Source organism: Frieseomelitta varia, unplaced genomic scaffold (genome assembly GCF_011392965.1).
Source record: "Frieseomelitta varia isolate USP_RPSP 00005682 unplaced genomic scaffold, Fvar_1.2 scaffold_869, whole genome shotgun sequence".
NCBI classification, from domain to species: Eukaryota; Metazoa; Arthropoda; class Insecta; order Hymenoptera; family Apidae; genus Frieseomelitta; species Frieseomelitta varia.
The window spans coordinates 327,304-351,184 of NW_025110666.1; the positions used below are offsets into that span (position 1 = coordinate 327,304).

The window sequence follows — 23,881 nt, forward strand, 5'->3', positions numbered from 1 at the left end:
GAAAGTTTGCCATAACGAGTAAAATAAATATAAAAAGTTTGATTCGATCTATCAAGAGAAATTAGTTCTAGAAATCAATGAGTCTTTAATAGTTACTTCTTATCACAGTGAATTTCAAATTATTTTCTTTCATCCAAATAAAGATCTTCAGCGTTGTTTCCCAATTGAGCTTCTAATTTCCAAATATACTTTAGATTTAGATCATGACAGAGCGACGTCGTAAATCATTGAATTACCATTAAGCAGTAATAATGATTGGTATCTATGTAAAATACGACATATAATACAGATCTAAATGATAAAACGATAAAAAGTTGGAGACCAAGTGATCGTACATCATTTTACCCAATCTGAAGGCTTAATTTTTTTATCTTGATCATATAATCTTTGAAACTAATATATTGAAATCATCAGATCTTATTCTTTAATCAAAATACCTATATTGATTCTTACACCGATATCGATACTGCAACTTGCACAATGAAATGATTGAATATGTATAAGTAGCTTTAGATTTTAGATCATTAGTACTTAGACTCATACATTATACATATCCTTGTTTTAAAAGAATAATAAAAAAAGATCTGCCAGCATATGACTAACGAATCATAGACTTTCATGTAAAAAATTTGAAATATTGAGGTTTTGACAAATTGGAAAACGAAAATGAGAAATTGCAATAATACAGAAATAAATTACGAAAAACAAAACACATGAATATTTCTGTTGTTGTGTCAAAGATTTAAGGGTAAGAATTATAGTGTTTGAAGAATTATATATATAGGTATGGCAAGAAAAATTTTTCTCAAGGATTTTAATTTTATTAATGTTTTTTAAATGACATCGTTATATTTTTAATTGCGTTGTTTCTGATTTTAAAATGAATTTATCATTTTAAAGTACTTGGTCTAATGCTCGTGAATTTAGAAATTTAAGTTTCATCAACGGAAAGATAAAATTATTTTATTTGAATTAAAGATATTTTGTCAATCACTTCTAACGGAATGTACGCACAAAACTTAATTATTCTTTTTCTTGCAGTGATTGATTTCCCGCGGTAAATTCAAGTAATAGTTTCATTACTTTTGGAAGTAATCAATACTTGACAAGTAATATTTCACGTGTTTGTATTACAATTGATAAGCAAAAAAAAAAAAAAAAAAAATAGTATTCTAAATATCACAAACTTATATATGCCTGACAGATTTTTATAATTTATACTTTTTGTCAAATAATGTCTCTTATTAAAAATCACAAGAATTTTGCATCATCGATTTACCATTTTTCCTTGTTAACTATACTATTCGTTTAAAATACTTGGTATATATATATATATATATATATATATATAACATTACCAACTATCTAAGAATATTAAAATTTTATTAGAAATCTTATTAGAATTGTTAAAATTCTTTCTTCTAATCAAAGAGATATTTGTTAAAATATCAGATTAATAATTAAATTTTAAGGATGGAATAATAACATAAGTAATATACGCATACAGAAAGCTCGAGTACTCGTTGTCAGTGAAAGAAAGCGTAGGGGTGATGCAAAGAGAAACGAGGAATGAAAAAGAAAAGCAATTTGTTGAAGATAGGAGAGTCGAACATAACAACGATTATAAAATAGAATATAATGATACATCTAAGGGTTGGAGGGCGGACCTTGATCTTAGTCACAGCCTCCCGCACTATGTGGTTGTTAAGGCGCTTACGTCTCCCTTCCTCTTCAACTTCAACCGATCCAAGAAAGTGAAGCCTGAAAACGGTGGTGGGCTCCGTAGAGCCACTGATCGGGGCCAGTTTTGGTTGGAGCTCCGCAGTCTGCGACTCGGACTGGCCCCCACCAGATGCGTTCCCTATAAGTTCTTCACTTGAGTCGCACTCATCTTCCTCGAAGCTTCCTTGCGAGGCAACGCTGCACCGACCAAACCCATGCTGCCCCCCATAGTTTAACAGCGTAGCCTGCATACCCGTAGCCATTGGCCCCTCCTTTCGTAACGATAAACAAAACAAATGCTCTTGCTAGTCACATTACCACGCACCACCGACACCACAAATCGCGAACAACTTTTTCGTCTTTTCATTTTTCACTCTTTTTTTTTTTTTTTCTTTTTTAGCGTTTCCTTTACAGTGCATTCATTTCTCAAATTTTATCATCATTCTACTCCCTTCTCTATCATACTCTCCTCGCCGCAAAAGATCATATCGTACAGAATTCAATTCGATTCGGAGCAAAGAAAATTCATGGTCTTATCGTTAAATCCGATATCTTATTCGGATTTTTATTTTCCTTTCAGCGAATAAAATGCATTAACATACGATCCGTGTTATATTCGTACTATCTCGTGTTTTGGCTGGAGTAAATGTGTTATATATAATTCGACGTTTGTTAAATATTATCTTTCAGGTATCGACGTGATGGATATCAGACAGGTCAGATTGAAGTTTGTGAGAAGCATTTGAAGTAACATAATATAAGCTAACAAAACAATTGAATTGTATACAACAGAGGCTGGTACTGTGTCATGCTTCGAGAAAGATACTCATCTCGTACAGAGAACATCCTATACTTACCAAATTTAGGATACTCTGCAGATTTTGTATAAATTGATAAATTCTTAGGATCCTTAGGAAACACTTAACATTTAACACCATAATATCAATATTTTCGAGTTTCTAAACATAAAATTATACATAAGCTATGAATTTGAATGATTTTTCATTACATCACGATAATATATTTTGAAATTTAAATAAATATTGAACAAATTATTTATAAAATAAAATCACACACAAAAAGAAAATCTCACATATCAGTAATAATAATATAGTCATTTAAATTGTACAACAATTATTCATAGGAATAATAACTATTCATATTTTTTACTTGTTTTAAAATGTTTTCAAATCAAGTTTCGAAGTTAAGATTATTTTTTAATGACACAGTTTTTGTATTTATACTATGTATTTCTAATGCAATACATATACAGAGTGCTCTGTAACTGGTAGTACAACCAAATAGAAGGTTGTACATACACCTACACACACAAAAAAAAGAAAATTTTTTCATTCAAGGCTCCGTTTTCGAAAAAATCAAGTTTGGAAATTTGTATAAATATTCGAATTTGAGTAATCCTGCGCTAAAGAGGAGTGAATGGACAATCAACAAGAGATTGTTCTATTTCGCAAAAATAGATCGAAAACATCGAATAAAGTTTTTTCATAAGACGTTTCAAGAAAATTAAATCTAAAAGTACTAGAGTACCGTACGGATAATCTAAAATGTTCAAAATAATTCACTAAATAAGTACATCAGAACATACGCGTTTAAAGATGAATAAATTTTTAATTTGTTATATGTTGCTAGACTTTTAATGATCTTAGTAAGTAGTCAAAGCTAATAAGTTCAGTCTTGGAAACAAAGCTGTAAATGAAACAATTTTATTCTTTCTTTTCGACTTATTTTTTCGAATCATTTTCGAATCATTTTCTACTTGGTTATATAGAACATTCTGTATTTATATCTTTATTTTGAAGTTTTAAAACAATGCATATATGTACATTTAATTCTTAGCAGAAAAACTTGTCCTCCATGTTTTTCGATCTAGTTTTATAAATATTATTCTTCTTGTTGATTAATTTGATTAACAAAATAATGTATCATTATGTTTGGAGACGGTTTCTTGTATCACATGTGATACGTACAATATTCTTTCTTTCTTTAAAACTATTTAAAATTATCTTACGTGTGTATATATTTGTTTTATGAAACCAAATTATTACTTGTATGTTTTCTCTGCACTACAAGTACTGCCGCATAATAATGCATCATCGTACGCACAGATTTCAAAGTAAAATTTTAAAATAAAATTCAAATTAAAATATAAAATTTTTATTCCAAAATTGACGTATCAATTCATACGCTACACACACAAGTCTATCAACATAAATGAAATATTTTTTTCGTTCCATACTGTGATTTATGTTACACGGAGTTTTTATAATACACGATCGTGCAGAAAGAGACATAGTGTTGCGTACAATCTACGAAGCAAAGTAGGACAGACAACTATGTGTATATAAAAAAGTAGTCATAAAGGAGCCGAATAAAAATTCTATTTTTCTGTGAATAATACGGACTTATTTCAAATATATTTATCATTTTGTTAAAAATATATAATAAATTATATTTCAACCATTTAATATATATATATATATATAGATACTAATACGATAATAACTGCTTTTCACTACTTTGATTTGAAAAAACCACAATACTACTTATTTCTAAATTTAGCAATGATATATGAATCATTAAAATTATTAAAATATTTATACTTTGATATTTTATTCAGCTCCTATCCGAGACAAACATAGAAAAACATCAAAATCACATAAAAAAAAGTGTTCGGTGAATAGGTGGTGGTGGTAATAACGAGAGGAAGGGGTGACTATAAGAGAACATTCAAATTGTTTTACGTAGTAATCACTTTTAACGTAGATTAATCCCCAAATTAGTCTTGTGCGTAATCAATTAGTATTCGAATATTTTCTAAAAAAAATCCATTTACAAAATGGATTGAATAAGATTGAATAATATTGTTATACATAATAAAATGGCCACTTGAAAATACAAAGACAGAGATATAAAAAAATTGTTTATATAGAAGTTATCCAATAGCTTTTATCTAATTTAATAATTAAACGTAATCTTTTTGTCAAATTATTGTTAATAGAATATGATACTTTTTACAAATGGTATTAAGTGCAACAGTATCGTGTTGCAATTAAAAAATACTGGACGGATTGTTTGAGTAAATTTTGTTCAAAAAGAGTTACATATATAAACATAGATACTTATTGTAGTTACAATTTAAAATTTCCTTACAGTTTGATATTTCACCGTTGTTGTCATTGCAAAAATTTTTAATTTAAGATAATAAATTAACTTTGAATTGCAATTATTTAGAAATTAAATTATTTTTTAGGAATTAAGACCAGATAAAAATATAAAATATCATTTATTTACAATTCAATTTCATAGTAAATATTTCAAATATACAATTTTATTAAATTTTAATATAAGTAATAAACTAATAATAAGATTTGAACTAACAATATAATAAGATTTGGATAATCATTTCATAGAAGTTTAATATATTAGTTATTTTAAGTACTGTTACAAGTAATATAATTGAAAAAATTTTAATTCAACCAATTCATTGGCGTGGTACTCGAATGTTTTTATTCAAATTTCAGATAAGGAATTAAATTCAACTTTAAAATATTAGTAATATTACTGTAATTATAAGTAATTATAAGTAATATTACTGTCATTTAACTACATTAATATAATTATTGGATAATGACATAATTATGATCTTGAAAAATCAATTACGTATATTTTTATTATTATAGAGGTATAATAATAAGATGGATTGTAAATAAATGATATTTCATGTTTCCTTGTTTACTTTACGATGATTTATTTCATGTTAAACTTTATCATAATAATATAAATTTTAAACTGTTTTAGTCCCTTTAACTAGAACTAGTAAATGATAATTTAATAACTATTAATTGTAATAACACAGGAATAATTATACAATTATGTTACTATTATAAAACTTAGTATTAGTAATATTATTCGAAAATTTTTTTTTTTATAGCTTTTTTTTATAGCAAATAGTTTAAATTTAGTTTAATTTCTAGATTTTTTTGATTTCTGTATGCTGATTACGAATCTGTTTTTCTCTATCAACCTCAGTTTTTGTAAATTCAATTTTAAAAACAAAAAAAAAAAAGACAAACTTTTAATTTTAAACTTGTTTTATATTTAAACGATAGAAGATATAAAATCTACATTTGTGCAAAATAATCTACACGTTTCCCAAAATATAATTATATACGGGATGAATTATCTGTAAGACGTTGAAATATTTTCAAAACGATTAATTGTATATACGAATACGTAAGTACAATTATATTAATCCCTAAACTCTCCATAATATAATGAAATCACGTAAACTTTAACTTAAACTTGTTAAGATACTTACGAACGTAAACATTAAATTAAAGTTGCATAAACTTTAATTTATTAATCAATCAATCACTGACAAAAATAAATGAAACAAATAATGAAATAAATAAATAAAGATATAATAATATATATAATTATATTTAATTATTATTGTATTAGAAGAAGAATCGATTACAAGTATGATCCGAGTGATTCTAGTGCAAAATAATATCGAAGATATTGAAAATCCTCGGTGAAATTTAGAAATTTCCTATTCAATTATTAAGGCTAACCACGAATTCATAAAAGTTGAAATTTTATTGTATTAGATCTGTCATTTAAAATTTAAAATTAATTTAAAATTTCCTAAATATATATCGCTCCTTTGCGACGAAAGTGGCATAACTTACAAAACGTGATACTCGAGTTATTAGTACAAAAATGTTGTAAAGGCAGTTTTTCATTAATAGTGATTTTGTGAATTAATAATGAAGAAATTTTCTTTATTAATCTTCGTAATTCAGTCGACAAAAAAGAAGAATTATGTTTCTCTTTTTGATTCAGGTAACACTACGCTGCATTCTATAAATATCTCTTATTATGAATCTTAACTATCACTGTGAACAAATGCACATTGATAAGAAGTGTATTACTTTGAATTGCGTTGTTTCTTTAATTAACAAAATAATATCTAATTTTGTTCAATACCAGATTCATATTTTGTTCAATACCAAAACATATTTTTTCCGAATTGTAGCAAGGAAGCGATGTATACATACCTATACATTTTTACTAAAATTATTTTTGAAATAAAATAAAAACTTTTACAATAATCGATTCGAACATAAAAATCAAGCAAGAGAAACTATAAACTGTCCAAAAGAAAGTTTCACATAAAAATGTTATTTCATTCGTGATCCATATTGGAAATAATGAGATGAAAGGGTTTTTTCATTTATCATTTTTTGTGCTAAATTCTAACAAAATCTTAACTTTTACCTAATATTATTGAACCATAGATTATCATAAAAATTTGAGTTAGATTATCTAATTTCAAGATATTAAGATTTTAATTAATTTTTATCCTATATTTTACACAATAAATATCACTGCTGCTTTGCATAATTGCATTACGCAAAACATAGAATGTACATTAAAATGAAGTGAACTTTGAAGCTAAAACATTTAATATAAATAGATAATTTATAAGCCAACTATACTAGATGAGATTTTTATTTTTAATTAAATATTTTTTATTCAATTAATCAAATTTTAATTAAATACATTATCTAATTTTATTTTAAATTAAAACTACATTAATTATATTTTGTTAAATATCATTTAATTTTACTATTTTATTAAATTAAATTCGATTTTATTTTAAATTAAAAATTTGTAACTAAATTAATTATATTTTATTAAATATTTAATTCACGTTTAGAGAATTGTACTAAGAATGTTAATTATACCAATCCAAATTATACCTATTATTGAGAATAGAATTCATATTCATATGATGCTTTTTACTCATAATAATTTCACAAATGAATAATTGAAAGTTTTTACATTCGTTTTGAATTATATTCTATATAAATTTGATTATAGATTATATAAAAGAAATATAATTTTCTTTTATACGTAATAAAAATATCGTATTACAATAGCTGATGAAAGCCACATATTATTATAATTACAGTATAAAATATATGTTTATATATGTGTATATAAAGATATGTATATGTATGAAATGTATATTGTATATTATACAGTATACAGTTATTATTATACAGTATAACATTTTTTAAATTTAAGATTGTTTAAGAAATTCAGAGAAAAATTTAATTTGAAATATTAAATATACATTTTATTTTAACTTTTATATTTACACTATTAGTCTCATTCTTTGTTGTTTGTTAGGTTATTTATATGAAATTCAAAATCAATTTATAGAATCTAAATAACATACAATACGGTAATTGTTTTCATGTATTTAATTACTAGTATTTTATATAAAAATTTATTAAAATTGATCTTCTTAGCTTTTTAAAAGTTTTAGCAATATGTTTATTAGATGTCAGAAATAATTAAAAATAATTAGAAAATAATTCGAATACTAAATACTTAGAAGATACATATATAAATAATAATAAGTAAAATAGACTCTCTATAACATATTTCGGTGAAAAAGAAAAAAAAAAAATAGAACAAACCATTAATTTATCAAAAGAGAAATCTGATATCAAAGCGTGTGCATAGAAAAAGCACAATCAAATGTTAATAATGTAAATCTTTTTTATACTTAATGAAACAATTTGTAAAAAGTATATATACAAAAAATACAAAATTATCATACCGATATTTCCTTAAAAATAATACATCTGTTTAGCTTTTAAATAAAGTACAAAATATATTATGTTTAAATTAAATATTTAAAATTCCTGATACGATAAATGTTTTTACTAATTTATTTTATTACTACCTTTAAATTATGAATATTTTATATTAAAATATTGATTCCCATTAGCGATGTTTCATTCCATGCGAAATATTTTAATATTCAAAGTGTATTGAATCGCATGCTTTTTTTTAAATAAAAATTTAAACAGAATACATAATTGAAGCTTTATCTCGTACATAAAATTATTAAATTGAATTCAAATTATTAAATTATCTTATTTTTTATTGAATTCAAGTTGAATATCGTTAATTTTAAACAGTCATAATACAGTTATAATTCTATTAAAATATTGAGAATCAACGTGTTGCTGATTTAAAAATTATTTATTTGTCAATGACTCCTTGTTATTATAGTACCAGAAACCTTCATTCTATGTATGTAGCATAGAGTTCAAGTCAACTAAATGAACAAAAATTGTGTTAAAATTCTGGGAAAGTGTGAATTTGGAATATAATCCTTCATTTCTGTGATACTCCTAACAAGAAAAACTCTCAGGTTTAACTGAAGTGTCTTAGCAAAAGGTTTAATTCGTTCTATTTGAACATACGTTTGTTTGGCTATTTATGAGCTAAAATTTAATAAAATACATATAAATGTTTATAAAATATATTTTTCATGATATCTTATATTGCATTTTGTTGAACATGCAAGGACGTCAGTGCATTATATTATACTGTTATACACATAAATCGCATATATCTTATAGAGCTACCGAAAAAATATTATACTTCAATAAAAATTTAACATCAATTCTTTTAAACAACATTTTTCTTGTTGTATTTCAATAAATTATCGTAATACTTATTAGCTTGTATATACTGCACAGATAACACAATAAATATATTATCTACTGGAATATAAATAAGAAAAGAATACAAATAAAAAATATTATTAAACAAATTATTAAAATTTTAATTTTGTGTATTAAATTTATCAAAATTGAAATTCCATTGAATTCAATGCAATATATTGTTTACAGAATGTTTGATAAATGGAAAATTCAAAGGCCAAATATCAAAATGATTCCTCATATTTTGAAATGATTAAACAAATCGTGCGATGTATTACCATACTTAGAGGTTTTTGTATCGTACAATTATTTTATTAATAACTATAACCATAGTAGTTATTAATACTACGTAGTTAACGTCTTAAAAAATCATTTTTATATCACTTATCCAAAAAGATGTAGTTAACATTTGATTAATATTAAAAACATTAAAATCCAATATTCTAATATATTCTAATATTCACTAATCAATTATATTGATTATTATATTAAGATCTGAATCATTTTATTTTGATTGAAAAATTTCACGCTTATCAAACACGAACATTCTGTAAGTAAGAGTTATACTCTTTCTTCACCTTTCTAGAACGACTGTATATACAAACATATTTGTACTCACAAATCAAGAAATCAACAAAAGAGGAATGCTTACGGCGGCAGGTGATCTTCATCTATGAAGTTTTAAAGGAACTAAAAATCTGCCATGCATTTTACCGAATAAATTGTGCAAACGATACAAGTGTCTAACAGTGGACAATCTACCCTTACTTCGTAGTTGCAGTCGTTTAAAATGAGTAACACGCGATTTACGTGAGAAGTATGAAAATTATTCGTGATTTCTACCGCACACACAGAGCATAAGTGAGTGTATATAACGTTTAATTTGACAGTATATTCTAACATATTTAAATATATATGTTGGTGACTATAAATACACATATATATGGTATATGGTAAAATAACCAGTAATATAAGGTATGATGTCGCGATAGATTTTATCGAAATGAAATATATATGAAAATTCCACATCAAATTAATCAATCATTTTATGTTTACTAATTTAATTATGTTTACTCATTTTATGTTTACTAATATGTTTACTAATTTATTTTTTGAAACAGACAAAAAAAAAAGTTATTCTTTGTCCCTTTTCTATAGATGTTATATTTTGTCTTATATTTTAATTATTTTTGACAATGTTTTAAATTGAAACCTTTATTTTGAATAAAATGTAATTTTTCATTTTTAAAAGAAATATTAGTAAGGATACTAAAAATAAATCAGACATTAAAATAAGACGATAGGACAATATAAAATTGGTGAAGATGTATCTATATAAGATTAAATAAGTGAAAATTATCTTTATTTTCTATAATAATCATTATTCGGAATAGAATATAAAAATTGAAATTCTTTTCTTTTGAAGTTTTGATTTCGAGAAAATCAATTTTAAAAATTCGTCGAATACACTTAATGCATTACCATTCAAAAATTTTAAGTTACTTCTAATATTAATAGTTTATGAAAAAAACTGTATTTTGTAAAATAATGTATTATTTTTAGCTTTTAATGAATTTATTAAGAATTCTTTTGTCTCGTTTAATATTAATTTAATATATCATTGCTCACTTTTATTTAATTCAACTATTTTGCTGATTATAGTGTTTTGAAAACTATGATGGCCATAATCTCCTTCTTATTATTAAATAATTAAATATTTATAAATATAAGCAATATTACTTTTACGAAATAAGATTGGTAAATCAAGCCTTAATTAAATGTAGAGTGCTAAATAAAACTTTAGAGTTGATTTTCGTAGCGTCGGACGAAAAAATTTTATTCTTTTTCTTTTGACTTATTTTTTCTTGTAGAATCGCCCTATATTTAATTCATTAATTTACAAATCAGCCCGTATAATATATATTAAATATATGTGAAATAAAATATTAAAATTATTTCGCTAAATTATTTATATAAAATTTATTATTAAAATTTCAATTTTTATATGTATATGTATAAGATAACTTGTTTAAAATTTTATTTAAAAAAATATGAAATACAAAGAGGATAACACTTTCGATTTCAATATTGTCCGATCCATGTCATTAAACTTTTATACATATGTATGTATGTAAGTAACTTAAAAGTAAGTAAAGTAAGTAAGTTAAAAGTAAGTAACTTAAAAGTAAGTAAAGTAAAGTAAGTTAAAAAGAATATGTATAAATACATATATCAAAAGAATATCGATACGATAAATTGATATTAAGATAAGATAAAATCAAAATTAATTTTTTAAGATAATAAATTTAAATTTTTATAATTGTAAATTTTCTATGAGCAAAAATTGTGGAAGTTTTAAAATAGAAAATTAGTTAATATTTAATAATCACATTGATTTTTTTACAGACCTGTCCATCATCCTACTTAATTCTCTGAAATTGCTTTTGCATTACTTTTATTTATTGTCTTACGTCGTAGAAACCACAAGTCCGTTACAATTCACTTTGTATCTCATATTTTTATTACAACTTTTTAATAATACTTCAAATAATATATAAGATTTTGGTTATTTTTGTTTTATTTATTTTTATATCCATAGAATTTATTAATAAAGTTTGAATGAAAAAACTTGAAACACATTGTTTAAAGATAATTCCAAGCTAAGGCGAAGTCATTATTGATGCGAATAATGTAAGAATAATAAAACTAATATTGGATTGATTAATTTTACTTTTATATATTATATATATTTAATTATAAATAAACTTTTCTTATGAAAAGTCATAAGTAATTTAATAAACTTGAAAAGAATAAACTACGATTGTTGTAATAAGGGTTGTTTTTGTTGTAGTAGTTTTTTTTATTACGAAAATGTTTTCACATCGTGCATTCAGTTACTAAAGATCAATTTTCTTTTTTATGATTCAATTAAACATTGTGTAACTTAATAAGTTATTTTCTAATATTTAAAAATTGTAAAATATATTTTTATAAAATTATGAAATTTCAATCAGTTTTTAAAGTTTTTCTTATGCTTTGTTCTCAAATCATATACACATAAATAATTATCAATAAATAAAAACAATATTAAACAACTTTGTACAACAGAGCGTAATTATTTAAAAATTACTTTGGAAAATTATGAATTTATGATTTTTTGTTTGTATTTAGAGAGTCACACCTTAATATCCAAAATTTCTCTTTATTTCCTATAAGTTTTGTAATTGTTTGCTAAAATACAGATAATTTGATTGTTAGAATGTATATACGTATGATTATACTATGCAATATAAACATTAGCGTGATCAATCATCATTTTTAAATATATACAGCATTTTTAAATAGCAATAACATAAATAATATTATTTACAAATGAGTATACATTTATAGTAGACATTTATATTTATAAAATGTAGTAATATAGTAAAAGATTATAAGAATTAATTAATAAGATTAACATCTCAAATTAATATCTTATGTTTTATCAGTTCAAGAAAGTATTATTTGAATATCAAATATAACTATGTAATCATCAATGAACTTTTCTTATATAGACGATAGATATTAATTAATGAAACAATCACTTTAGACTCAATATTATTTCAACATTATATAATTTCGAAAAAAATTGTTCATAATAAAAAACAACTGAAAGAATATTATTATAATAATTTCAATTGTAATTGAAAATAAAATTTATATCGTGTATGAGTTGTATAATATACTATATTTAAAAGATGTCCTTTTGTAATATATATTTCGTTTCTGAGGCAGATTAATTTCATGTGGAATAATTGTCAAATATTACGATGCCAAAGAAATAAAAATATAATTTTAAAAGAAAAAAAATAAAGAGGTCAATTGTAAGGAGAAGAGCGTATGCGTAAAATGCAAACATAGAATAAGAAAATGATAAGCGTACCTTTATCCTAGATACAGCTTCCTCTGCTTGACACATACGAGTCGATTTGGTGGGTTCTCCTTCACAGACAAGCTGAGTGGATCCAAGGTATCTTGCTCTGAACAAAACTCCCTCGATTAAAACTGAAGAATCGTTGAGAAGAGCTGAAATGTTCAAAGAAATGTACCACTTAGAGTTTTCATATTTCTCCTTGTTTAAACTACCAAATGCTAAAGAACAATCAATCGATGATTGAAGAAGTTTAATTGAAGATAAACGTATTAGAACGTTAGGGTTGCATCCTATGAAAGTTTCATAATTTTTCAAATTGTTCGTTAACGTGACATCCATCTCTTTTCAATTGTTTGTTTGATATGATTCTTTAATTCCTCTTTTAAGTTTCTTAGAAAATTATCAATTCTTTTTTATTTCTTTAATTGGTAGTTAAGTATTAATATGGTTTTATATTCATTGGAAGTTCTAATATAGTAAGTAAATATTTTTCATGGTTCTTTGGTATATTATAATAATGAATATATTCTCTAATAATTTTGTTTCGTCCGCTTCGTTTAAGTTATTATCTACTTAAACTCTGTAACTAATGTAAGATAAAATTATTTCTGCTTGAATATATTATTTACTTATATCACATCAAACTTGTTATCATTCGTATTTAATCAATATCTTTTCGTCGTTCTTCTTATTTATAATTCCTTATACTTTATAATTAATCCCTTGTAATAACTCTTCACTAGCTTGATTTCAAACTTAATTTGAAACTTGTGCGATTAATATATATGATTTATACAAATAAAATGATTCTATTAAAATTAAGATTTCTCATTTTTTTCTAATTAAATTGATATCTGAATACAATACGTATGTACGTGACAGAAGTTCATTACATTTAGTACTGATAAATATGCTTTGAAAATAAACTGTCCTAAATACTTATCACCAAGATATCTGTCATCTTATCAAAAGTTAAAGAGATACAGATTCAAGTCTTACAAACATACAATGATGTTGATGCATGTCAAAATGGCTTGCACGTTACATAAAATTCTTATTACGTTTTACCTTAATAAATTTAACTTTTTCGAATTTATAGAAATAACAAAAGTGTAAATATTATTCTGACTAACTTTCCAAAAGTTATTTAATTGATTAAGTCACAAGTTTCAAATTTGAAAAAGCTATTATTAATTTTACTTTAAATTACCTACCAAGTATGTCCAACAGGATGCAGCAAGTGAAAAACACAATTTATATATTTATCAATATGTATAATAATTAAAAAATAAATAATTAAAATATATTGATTACAAATGAAATATACTTTAATTGTATCTGTTTAAAATTTTTTTGTAGTTTATATTTAAACTATGTATGTAACAAATTTTATTAATCGCCTTAATAGTGTAATTAAATCATAAATATATGACTTAATTAAATATAAATTTCAATTCGTTTCAAGAGACAATAAAGCATAATCCATTTCTATTTGAAGATATTTTTCTGAACTAAGAAAATTATAAAAAGTTATATCTAAAAAAATTAGGGTAAGTCCGGGATAATTTGATCACTTTTTAAAAAAACATTGTACAATTGTTGTTTTTCCAGATTTTTGTTATTTTGAGCAAGTTTAGGTAATGTTCATGTTATTTAGGATATAAGTAAATCATATTTTGCAACAAGTTAAAATTATTTATCTTATTTTCAATGAAAAATATTAGCACTGTAATTGGTCGGTCTCACCTGCATGCCCGGGTTAAACCCATCCGTTTATTACGGGTGAGACCAATCTTAAAAAATAACAAGATATGTAATTTACAAAAATATGATGACTAAGAAAATTAATTGGTATGTTTTTCTTCTTCAATTTTCTACATAAATCGTAAGTATTTTCATATTTAAAGTACATATATATGTACATGTATATCATGAAGTCAACGATTACAGCTTATACATTTAAACCAGTCATTTTCAGGTTTTTGAAATAGTTTCCACCGCACTTTTTAAGGAATTAGCACTTCATTTAAACTTCCTATCACTTTTCCTTTCATAAAGCATAGACTTTTTATAAATATTATAAAATATTTATATATTTACATAATTATTACTTTTATAAATATTATGAAAAACCTATATAAATTGTGTTAATATTATCGTATATTTTTATTTGATACAGTCGAACTATACAAAAATCATGGCAATCATCTTACTAATATAAAGTAAAAATGAATACATGCAATTATTGGGTTTATATTGAAGTTTTATGCAGATTATATTTGCCAATATTGAAATACTGCAAATAAATTTGTCTTTCAAATACTAAAATTGTAACACGAACAAAACAGATTTATTAGTTTCAAACGTAATTTATAACTTTCGTGACAATTGTCTATGCGAGATTTACAACAGAATGATTCATTTATTTTATTTCAATGAGACACAGAGCCTCTTTTTATTTCTTGTTAATTTTAAAATATTAACATTGGTTGGTCTCTCCCTATGGTCGAACTATCAGGGACTTACCCTATAAAAAGTAATATCGTCTGTACCATATCTAATTGATTAAAATATTAGAGTTTTGTTTTTTAAGAAGATAATGAATGGATGAACAGAATTTTAATCTGTTAAAGCTATCAAATAATTTAATAATAGATAAAATCAAGAAATTGGAAGTTATTAAACGTAAACTTAAAAAGAATAGAAACTTCTACACATTATCCCAATATTCTTGAAATTTTATAGCAAGAAATTGGATAATATCTATGCGACCAAGAAATCATAGTTCAAAAGAAACAATGGAAAAAGAATATTTAAATAAATTGATCTATATTGCTAATTAATATATATGTTACATATGAATTTCATTTAAAAAATACTTTAAGCAATGATTTTAAAACGTCTATAATTATATCAATATTAAAATTATAATTACTGATATTAGTGAAAGATTTATAAAATATTAATATGATATTAAGTAATAATAATTTTACGATTTATACATATAAAGTGTTTTTCATATAGGTTTTTTACTTCTGTTCTTAATAATTAATTTGTTAAATTTCTTAATTGATTAGTTAACTAGATTAAAAGTAAAATTAATTATAGAATATAGATTAATTATAGAATTTTATAGGAATAAAAATAAATATTAAAGTAATGAATTCTTTATTTCTTCTATCTCATAATTTATCAAATGATAGAAAAAAAATTAATTTTACTACTTTGTTATAGTATTTTTAACTTAATGAAACTAATTACAATATCTCAAGTTTCGACTTGTAATTCATTATAGTGAAATATTTAAAATATTATATACTTTTTGAAATAAATAATAAATTTTTTTCATAAATTAAAACAATAGTAATAAAAATATAATTTATATTCTAATAATTCTATAAAAAAATTCGAAAATAATATATCTTAAATCGTTCTTAGAAATCAAAACAATAAAAAGACAAATAAAATATTTTAAAACATAAAAATATTTTAAAAAATGAATATGTCATTATAAATTATAATTTATAAATTAAACACATAATAATTATACAAAAAAATAACTTTTATTTGTAAGTAAATTTTTAAAATAACTTTCTTAATAGAAATCATCTTAAGATTTATATATTAGTGATTACTGTACTCAAAAAAATGTAATGAACATTAATTATAGGTGTATCTAAACCATCAAAAATTAAATTTTAAATAGATTTTAATTAAAGTTACAATATTTCCCAAAGTAATAGGTTTTCAACATACATAGGTTAATATTCTTTTACAGAGAATGTTGAGTAGCATTAATTAATGCATTAAAAAATATATAATTTCATTTTAAAAAACGAAGTTCATCTTCATATGTATTTTATATGTGAGACAGATACTTTTTTTGCTCACAAAAAAATTGTTATATGCCCTAAATCATTACTCCGAATATTTTTTCATATCATCAATAATTTGACAAATACCAGTGTGAATCGATTTAAACGAATTTAAATGGAACAAATTATTATTTGTACAATATTGTTTATAATAAGAAAAATATATCATATGATGATAAATAATTAAATAATTACATATAATATAATTAAATAAATTCTCATTATATTATGTTTTAAAAACATTACAAAATTATTATGTTCTGTTTATTAATATAGAAATAGAAATATCTCATGAAGTTTAGCGCATAAAAGACAAAGACCACATAAACACAAGAATCTTTTGTCTTTCACATAATAAATTTCACAAAATGTGAAAATATTTCATAAATCAACGGTTTCGATATAAATAGGTTATATTATAGGTAATATTCTTTCATAGAAAGAAGCTCAGATGAATTACTGCATTCAAAATTATATGTACAATTCCATTTAAAAGAAAAGATCAATTTGATCTTGAAATCTCTAATCACAAAAATGGCATTAATACTAGATAATGAGCACCTTTATATCAAACAAGTTTTGTAGGAATATTTTTTTTATAATTTCAATCTCTTACGAGATATTTCCATTTTGCAAAATAAAAAGAATATCTTGTATATTATTATTTGCTTGTATTCATAAATGATATAAAAATAGTTTTCATTACCTTCTTTATTTCTGCTTTTCTTCTTCTCTTCTTTTTCCTGTCAAACATAAAACAAATTTTAATTACTTCGTTAAAAGCAAGTAAAAATTATCATACAATATTATGATTACGTGCTTTTGCAAATTATATTTTGTATCACTTATCAAAGCTTCGTTCATGCAATAATTTTTAGACTTAGATTTAATTATCATGATAAATAATTTTCAAAGAAATATTTATTGTAATTAAATTTAAATAAATTTTATATTAACAATTCAAGTTCTGTCAAATTTTACATAATTTAAACATCAAATTGAAAAAAAGAATAAAACTTGAAAAAAAATAAAAAAATTTTAAATTTCTTCTATAAATAAAATATATTTTAAAAATACTTTATTTTAAGAAATTTGTGTATTTAAAAAATAAAAATAAAATGAAGAATTATTTCATGCATTATATATGAAATAATTCTTCTATGCTTTTAAAATCGCTTATCGATAAGCCACATTTATAGTTTGTATATATTATCTATATTTTAAATATAAATAATATTAATATTTCAAAGAAAATTCGTGAGTTATGTGATAGATATATGATCTAAATATAGTTTTATTTGTTATGTATTATGCAAAAATTTTTTACATAAAAATGATTCATAAATCTTTCTTATGCAATAATTAAATAAATTAAATGCTAATGAATAAAATCTATTATTTGCTGCGAAAAATCGTATCATACATGTACTTTTTGTTGCATATATTTTATGGTTTTAGTATTATTTAAGATGTTTTAATATTGCATTTAATATTTTTTCAACTGTATAAAATAAGGTAATTATTTTTTTTTTAATGAAACCATACTTGAAGATTACACATATTTAGTACTATTTTTTTGCACACAGTATTAATCCTTTTAAAATATTTTAAATTTATAATATTATGTTATGTAATTTGTTAATAATTACTCATAAATTTTTAATTTAAACAATGATTACAAAAATAACGAAAATTATTTTGTTAGTAAGCTGAAAATGAAGCAATTCAGTATGCATGCATTTGTGTTATACTATATAACTATTTATTACTACTGTGTGTTTATATAATTTGAAAATTGCATTAATATCTCTAATTTATATTAATATTATATCATTCATAGTTAATCATTGAGAAGGAAAAAGAGATGGAAGTTAAAGATATTGGTTCCTATATAATGGAAGAAAATGATACTATTGACTAGGAAAACTAAGCTTCTAACATTAAATAGTAAAAAGTAAATACAATTAGTTACATTAAAATACTGACTTTTCAGAATTCGAATATAAGATATAAAAAGATATAAGTATAAACATTCCAAATATATAATTTAATTAAATACTCATTTTCAAATTTAAGAAACTTAAAGAATATTTTTAAAACTTATTTTCAAGTATCAAAATATGAAAGATGATTTGATATCTTTTTGCATTAGAATTATTTATTTATTTAAATAATGAGAAATGAAATATAAAACTTTAATTTTATAAAAAGTAGACATTGTAATCACATTTAATATCTATAAAATATCATTTAACAATAAATAAATAATACGTCTTAAAATTGTAAATATAAATTCGAATTCGTTGTTTATTGTTATTTAATTGAATATGTTATTTGCACTATTACTAAAAGTAACTGAATAGAAAAGAGTAGTAGCAATAAGTATCAGTAGCAGCCACAATGAAAGAAGAAGATAGGTTGATGTAATGTAATTGAAGGGGCACCTTTTTCACCTTGTTGCTGGATTCCTTGAGACTCTGAGGGGACGAGGGAGAATTTTTAGCTGGAGTCTTCTGTGGACTTGTCGCAGGTTGTGTAGGAGTGGAAACATCACAATCGGAAGGCGGTGGTTGAATAACGGAAACTACCGGAGGAGGTGAAATAGAGGCAGAAGCGGAAGTGGATACACAGGCAGAGGTTGAAGCTAAGGGTTCCGAAGGTGCTAGTGGACTTTCTACCGGAACGACACTCAGGCTTTTCGGGGGAGTTTGCTTAGGAGTTGACACTTTTCCACTCATCGGTGGTAACATTGTCCTAGTCTTAGGCTTCCTCCACCCCTATGTAACACCAATTATATTTATTATGTTAGTCTGTTTATCCTTAAAATAGTACCCTTATACAAATCATGCATTACCTACGCCATTTTTACATAAATTTTCAATTTTTTATTTACCTTAATCCTTTATTTAGTTTAATATATTTTGAAAAAACTAATTTTAGGGCATAAATAAATAATATATAATACATATTATAACATCTTCCTTCACAGAATATGTGAGAAAGAAGCAATAAAAATTGAAAAGATATGAATTAAATTAAAACACTTCCTATACAATATATTAATTTTATCTTAATAATATTTTCTATTGTAAAAATGACAGTATTTCTGTAATAATATAAATAAGATACAAACAATTTCAATTCTACTTTAAAATTTAATTTATATATAATTCTTCTAGTTTATATTTCTATTTTATTTTTAAAGTGTTTATACTTATACAGAAAAAAATTTTATTTATTTATTTATTCACGGTTATTTACTCAATTTATTTATTAATCTATTGTAAATAATATTGCAATAATTATAATTTTTAATATTGCAGATAATAGAAAACATGAGTCATGAATAAGAAAAATAAAGAACAAAAAAAAAAAAGAAAAAGAAAAATTCATTAAATGATAATAATCATATAATATAACGATAGAATAATAATAAAAATAAAAGAAAGAACGACTATATAAGAATATACATCACCTTCAGTATCTTCTACAGAACAGATAATCTGTTATATGTATTAAAATTGTTGAGATTTAATCTAAATAATATAAATATTATATAAAAATGTTTTGTGTTATTAAATAAAGAATTAAGGTTTATTAATTTTTAATGAATAAAAAAGTTTTGTTTTTTATATGTACATAATTATTTATACTAAATCAATAGATACCTTTTAATATAAAGTACCGATAATAATGTTAAATAAGATAAATAATAGTTTTAATAAAATATTTTGTTAAATTTTTAATCAAAATTACAAATAGTAATATTAAAAAAACTTTATTAAATAAATAATAAATATTAAAATTGGAGATTATTATAAAGAACTTTGACAGAACCTTGGAGAGAATTAATATAAATTATATTCCAACTTACGATAGATATTCTCTAATAAATATTTAAAATAATAAAAATTAACAGAAAAGTCGAAATTTGTACTATCATTTGCAGAAAATGGTACTGTAAGTAATCGGCATCTTCGATTAAATTTTTTATAATATTATACATTTTTTTTGTGTGGAATTTAGTGTCGCATCGACTTATTTTGTTTACAACAAAATAATGATTTTACTTTATGTATATACATATATATACTGTTATCTTTAGTAGTGTATTTTAATTTTCCCAATTTGTACATGCATTATTTTATTAATCAATAAGATGATTTAAAAAATTGCATTGAATATTATTTTTAATAAAATGTTATAAAAATTATATGTAATGATTTTTATTATATATCTCACCTTATCGTCATAAAAACCCTGGTCGTCTGTTCTTTGCTGTCCAAGTAAACGATCAGTTTCAAGATCAGTATCTGCTTCTTCCTCATCTGGACCTTCCTCAATTTCAATATCTGCTTCTTCACCCGTGCGACGAACTTCTGACTCTTCGCTATTATTTTCTACGCAAATTCTCCGCCTGCCATCCGATAGACTATATCTTAGTTAGATGTTCTTAAAGAACAATAATTATATATCGAATACAAATATGAATAATTAATTTTTTACTATACAAAATAATTTCTTTTTTATATGATTTAGTTTTATTTTAATTTTAGAATAAATAAAATACGACTATGTTGTTTAAATAGTACAAATATTTGGTAAGATATCCAAGAGATATCTAAAGTTTATAAAACTGACAACTACATTATATATAATATATTATATAATAAATATATTTTTTATGAATAATATTTATTCATAATAATAATAATAATAATAATAATATTTACTTTTATTGTACAAAAGATAAAAAGTTATATTAAAAATTGTAAAATGTAAATATAAAATTTAATATGATGCACATGTAATTCATATTTGTAACTTTTGTTGTTTATATTGATCATTTTAATTGCAAATTTTAAAAAAATTGAAATATACTACCAAAAAATTATATTTAAAACTTTAAATAAACAAGAGAGATAACAATGGTAATCTATAAATTAAAATTTGAATATAATTTCTGTTTGTTTTAATTCACATTATAAATACACAGATATTTGAAACAAATGAAGTGAAACAAATTTGAAAAAAAGGAAAGTGAAATACCTTGGTATCCAAATAGGACTAACATTAGGTTCAGGTGGTTCTTCTGTAGAAGATTTTACAGGTAAAGTCTTAGTCCTTTGCAAGGCCATTCTAATATCTTTAATAGCAGCTTCAACTTCACCACCTATTTCTAGATTAACATTTTGTCTAGCCTGAGGTGCTGGTGGTGGTGGTGTGCCAAGAGGATCCAAACCATCAAGCTGAAGCTCATTCGTATCATATGAATTCTCTTTCTTAGGAACAAACAAATCAGGCGATGAAGTTTTTAAGGAATGTAAAATATCTTTGCTGACAGTTAAGCCAGGAAGATCTTTTCCAACTGAATCATTCTCTATTGTACTTTGATGAATAGTATCATTAACACGACTACGTTGAATAATTTCTTTTTCAATTTCATTAATTTGTCGCTTCATCAACATCACAGTTGGATTATTATTATCAGTATCACTAGCATGTCCACTAGATAAACCATCTTCAAGAACTGGCATGCTAGCATATATTCTCAATGAATCTGAATTATTCCCTAAATCACCGACCGATCCAAGAAGACCGCTAGCTGGTATTAACTCATTATCCATCATCATTAAAGAAACTTCACTATCGAGATCTCCACAATTACTGTCACAATCAGTCGTTTCAGGACTTAATGTAAAATTACGGGAATGACCGACTTGTAATCCGACTTCTGTTTCTCCGAGGTCTTCACTACTTCCAGTACCTACTGAGAGGTCTAAGAAATTATTTTCATGTTCGCCGGTCTAAAGAGAAAGATAATAATAATAATAAGTAAAAATAAATTCATCTTAAATAAAATATTGTATTAAATAGAATAAAATAATATATTTTAATTTTTACTTTCTTTCTTATTGTAGATAAATTTTTTTATAATTAATTTCAAATTTAAATGAAAGCTTATAATAAAAATTACTATATATGTATGTATATATTTAAAAATTTGTTTGCATAAATATTCTTACATTTTGTGGAAAATCTGTTCTTTGTTTTTTAGGAGATTCGTGTACTAAAACTTCCTCCGTTGTTGGTGGACCACTAGCTAGTCGTTGACCAACATAAGCACTTCCCCCTTGTCTTCGTAATTCATAATCCAAATCCTTAAATTATGATTATAAATGATTATAATTAAAAACGTTATTATGATTAAAAAATCAGTTTTAAGTATTAAAATGCTAATTAAAATGCTTTTCAATGTAAATTATGTATTCATATTAAAACAAATTAACATTGTATTTAATAATATTTATATAACGAAATATATTATTTAAAATATGAATAAATTTTAAATATTTATAAGATTAAATTATATTTAAAATATATTTAAAATTTTTCTTTTAACAATTATAATATTAATAAAACGAACAAAACATTTGTACCTGAAATGGGAAAGATTCAGTACTGTTTTCCTTTTCTTTTGTTGGTGGCGGACATTTAAAGAATTCTTCAAGTACTTTCCGAGTTTCTGAGAATTCATATAAATAATCAAATGTACTACCACCAGATGATACTAAATTGCTTATATTATCCGTGGGTATAGTTGATGGTTTTAATGAGTCTTCTTCTTCATCTTCAATTTTAGGAGATGGAGGAGAGGCATTTACAGCTTGATCATCAGAATAATTTATATTTGTTTCTACCACAGCCTTTTCTACGATGATTTCTGCAGAAGTATCCTCCTTCTAAAAAAAATATGCAAATATACTGTAATACCATATATTGTAATTTTTATTTTCTTGATATTGTAATGCATCTTTCTC

The 23,881-nt window shown here is 23.4% G+C and overlaps 1 protein-coding gene across 13 annotated transcripts in view; it reads right to left on the bottom strand.

Moving 5' to 3' along the window:
* LOC122536735 (serine-rich adhesin for platelets-like) overlaps positions 1–23,881 on the bottom strand; it is a 43,343-nt gene that overhangs the window by 9,381 nt on the left and 10,081 nt on the right. For 2 of the 13 annotated variants that reach the window (XM_043669349.1, XM_043669348.1), the window contains 8 exons: positions 23,501–23,803; positions 23,087–23,221; positions 22,110–22,867; positions 21,303–21,492; positions 19,505–19,837; positions 17,767–17,803; positions 13,195–13,337; positions 1,668–1,994 (listed from right to left, as the gene is read on the bottom strand). In XM_043669349.1, the coding sequence (XP_043525284.1) occupies positions 1,668–1,994; positions 13,195–13,337; positions 17,767–17,803; positions 19,505–19,837; positions 21,303–21,492; positions 22,110–22,867; positions 23,087–23,221; positions 23,501–23,803 (2,226 nt within the window). Of the gene's footprint in view, positions 1–1,484; positions 1,995–13,194; positions 13,338–17,766; positions 17,804–19,504; positions 19,838–21,302; positions 21,493–22,109; positions 22,868–23,086; positions 23,222–23,500; positions 23,804–23,881 lie in introns of those variants that run through there. The other 11 variants (XM_043669355.1, XM_043669354.1, XM_043669353.1 and 8 more) reach the window with 10 other exon arrangements.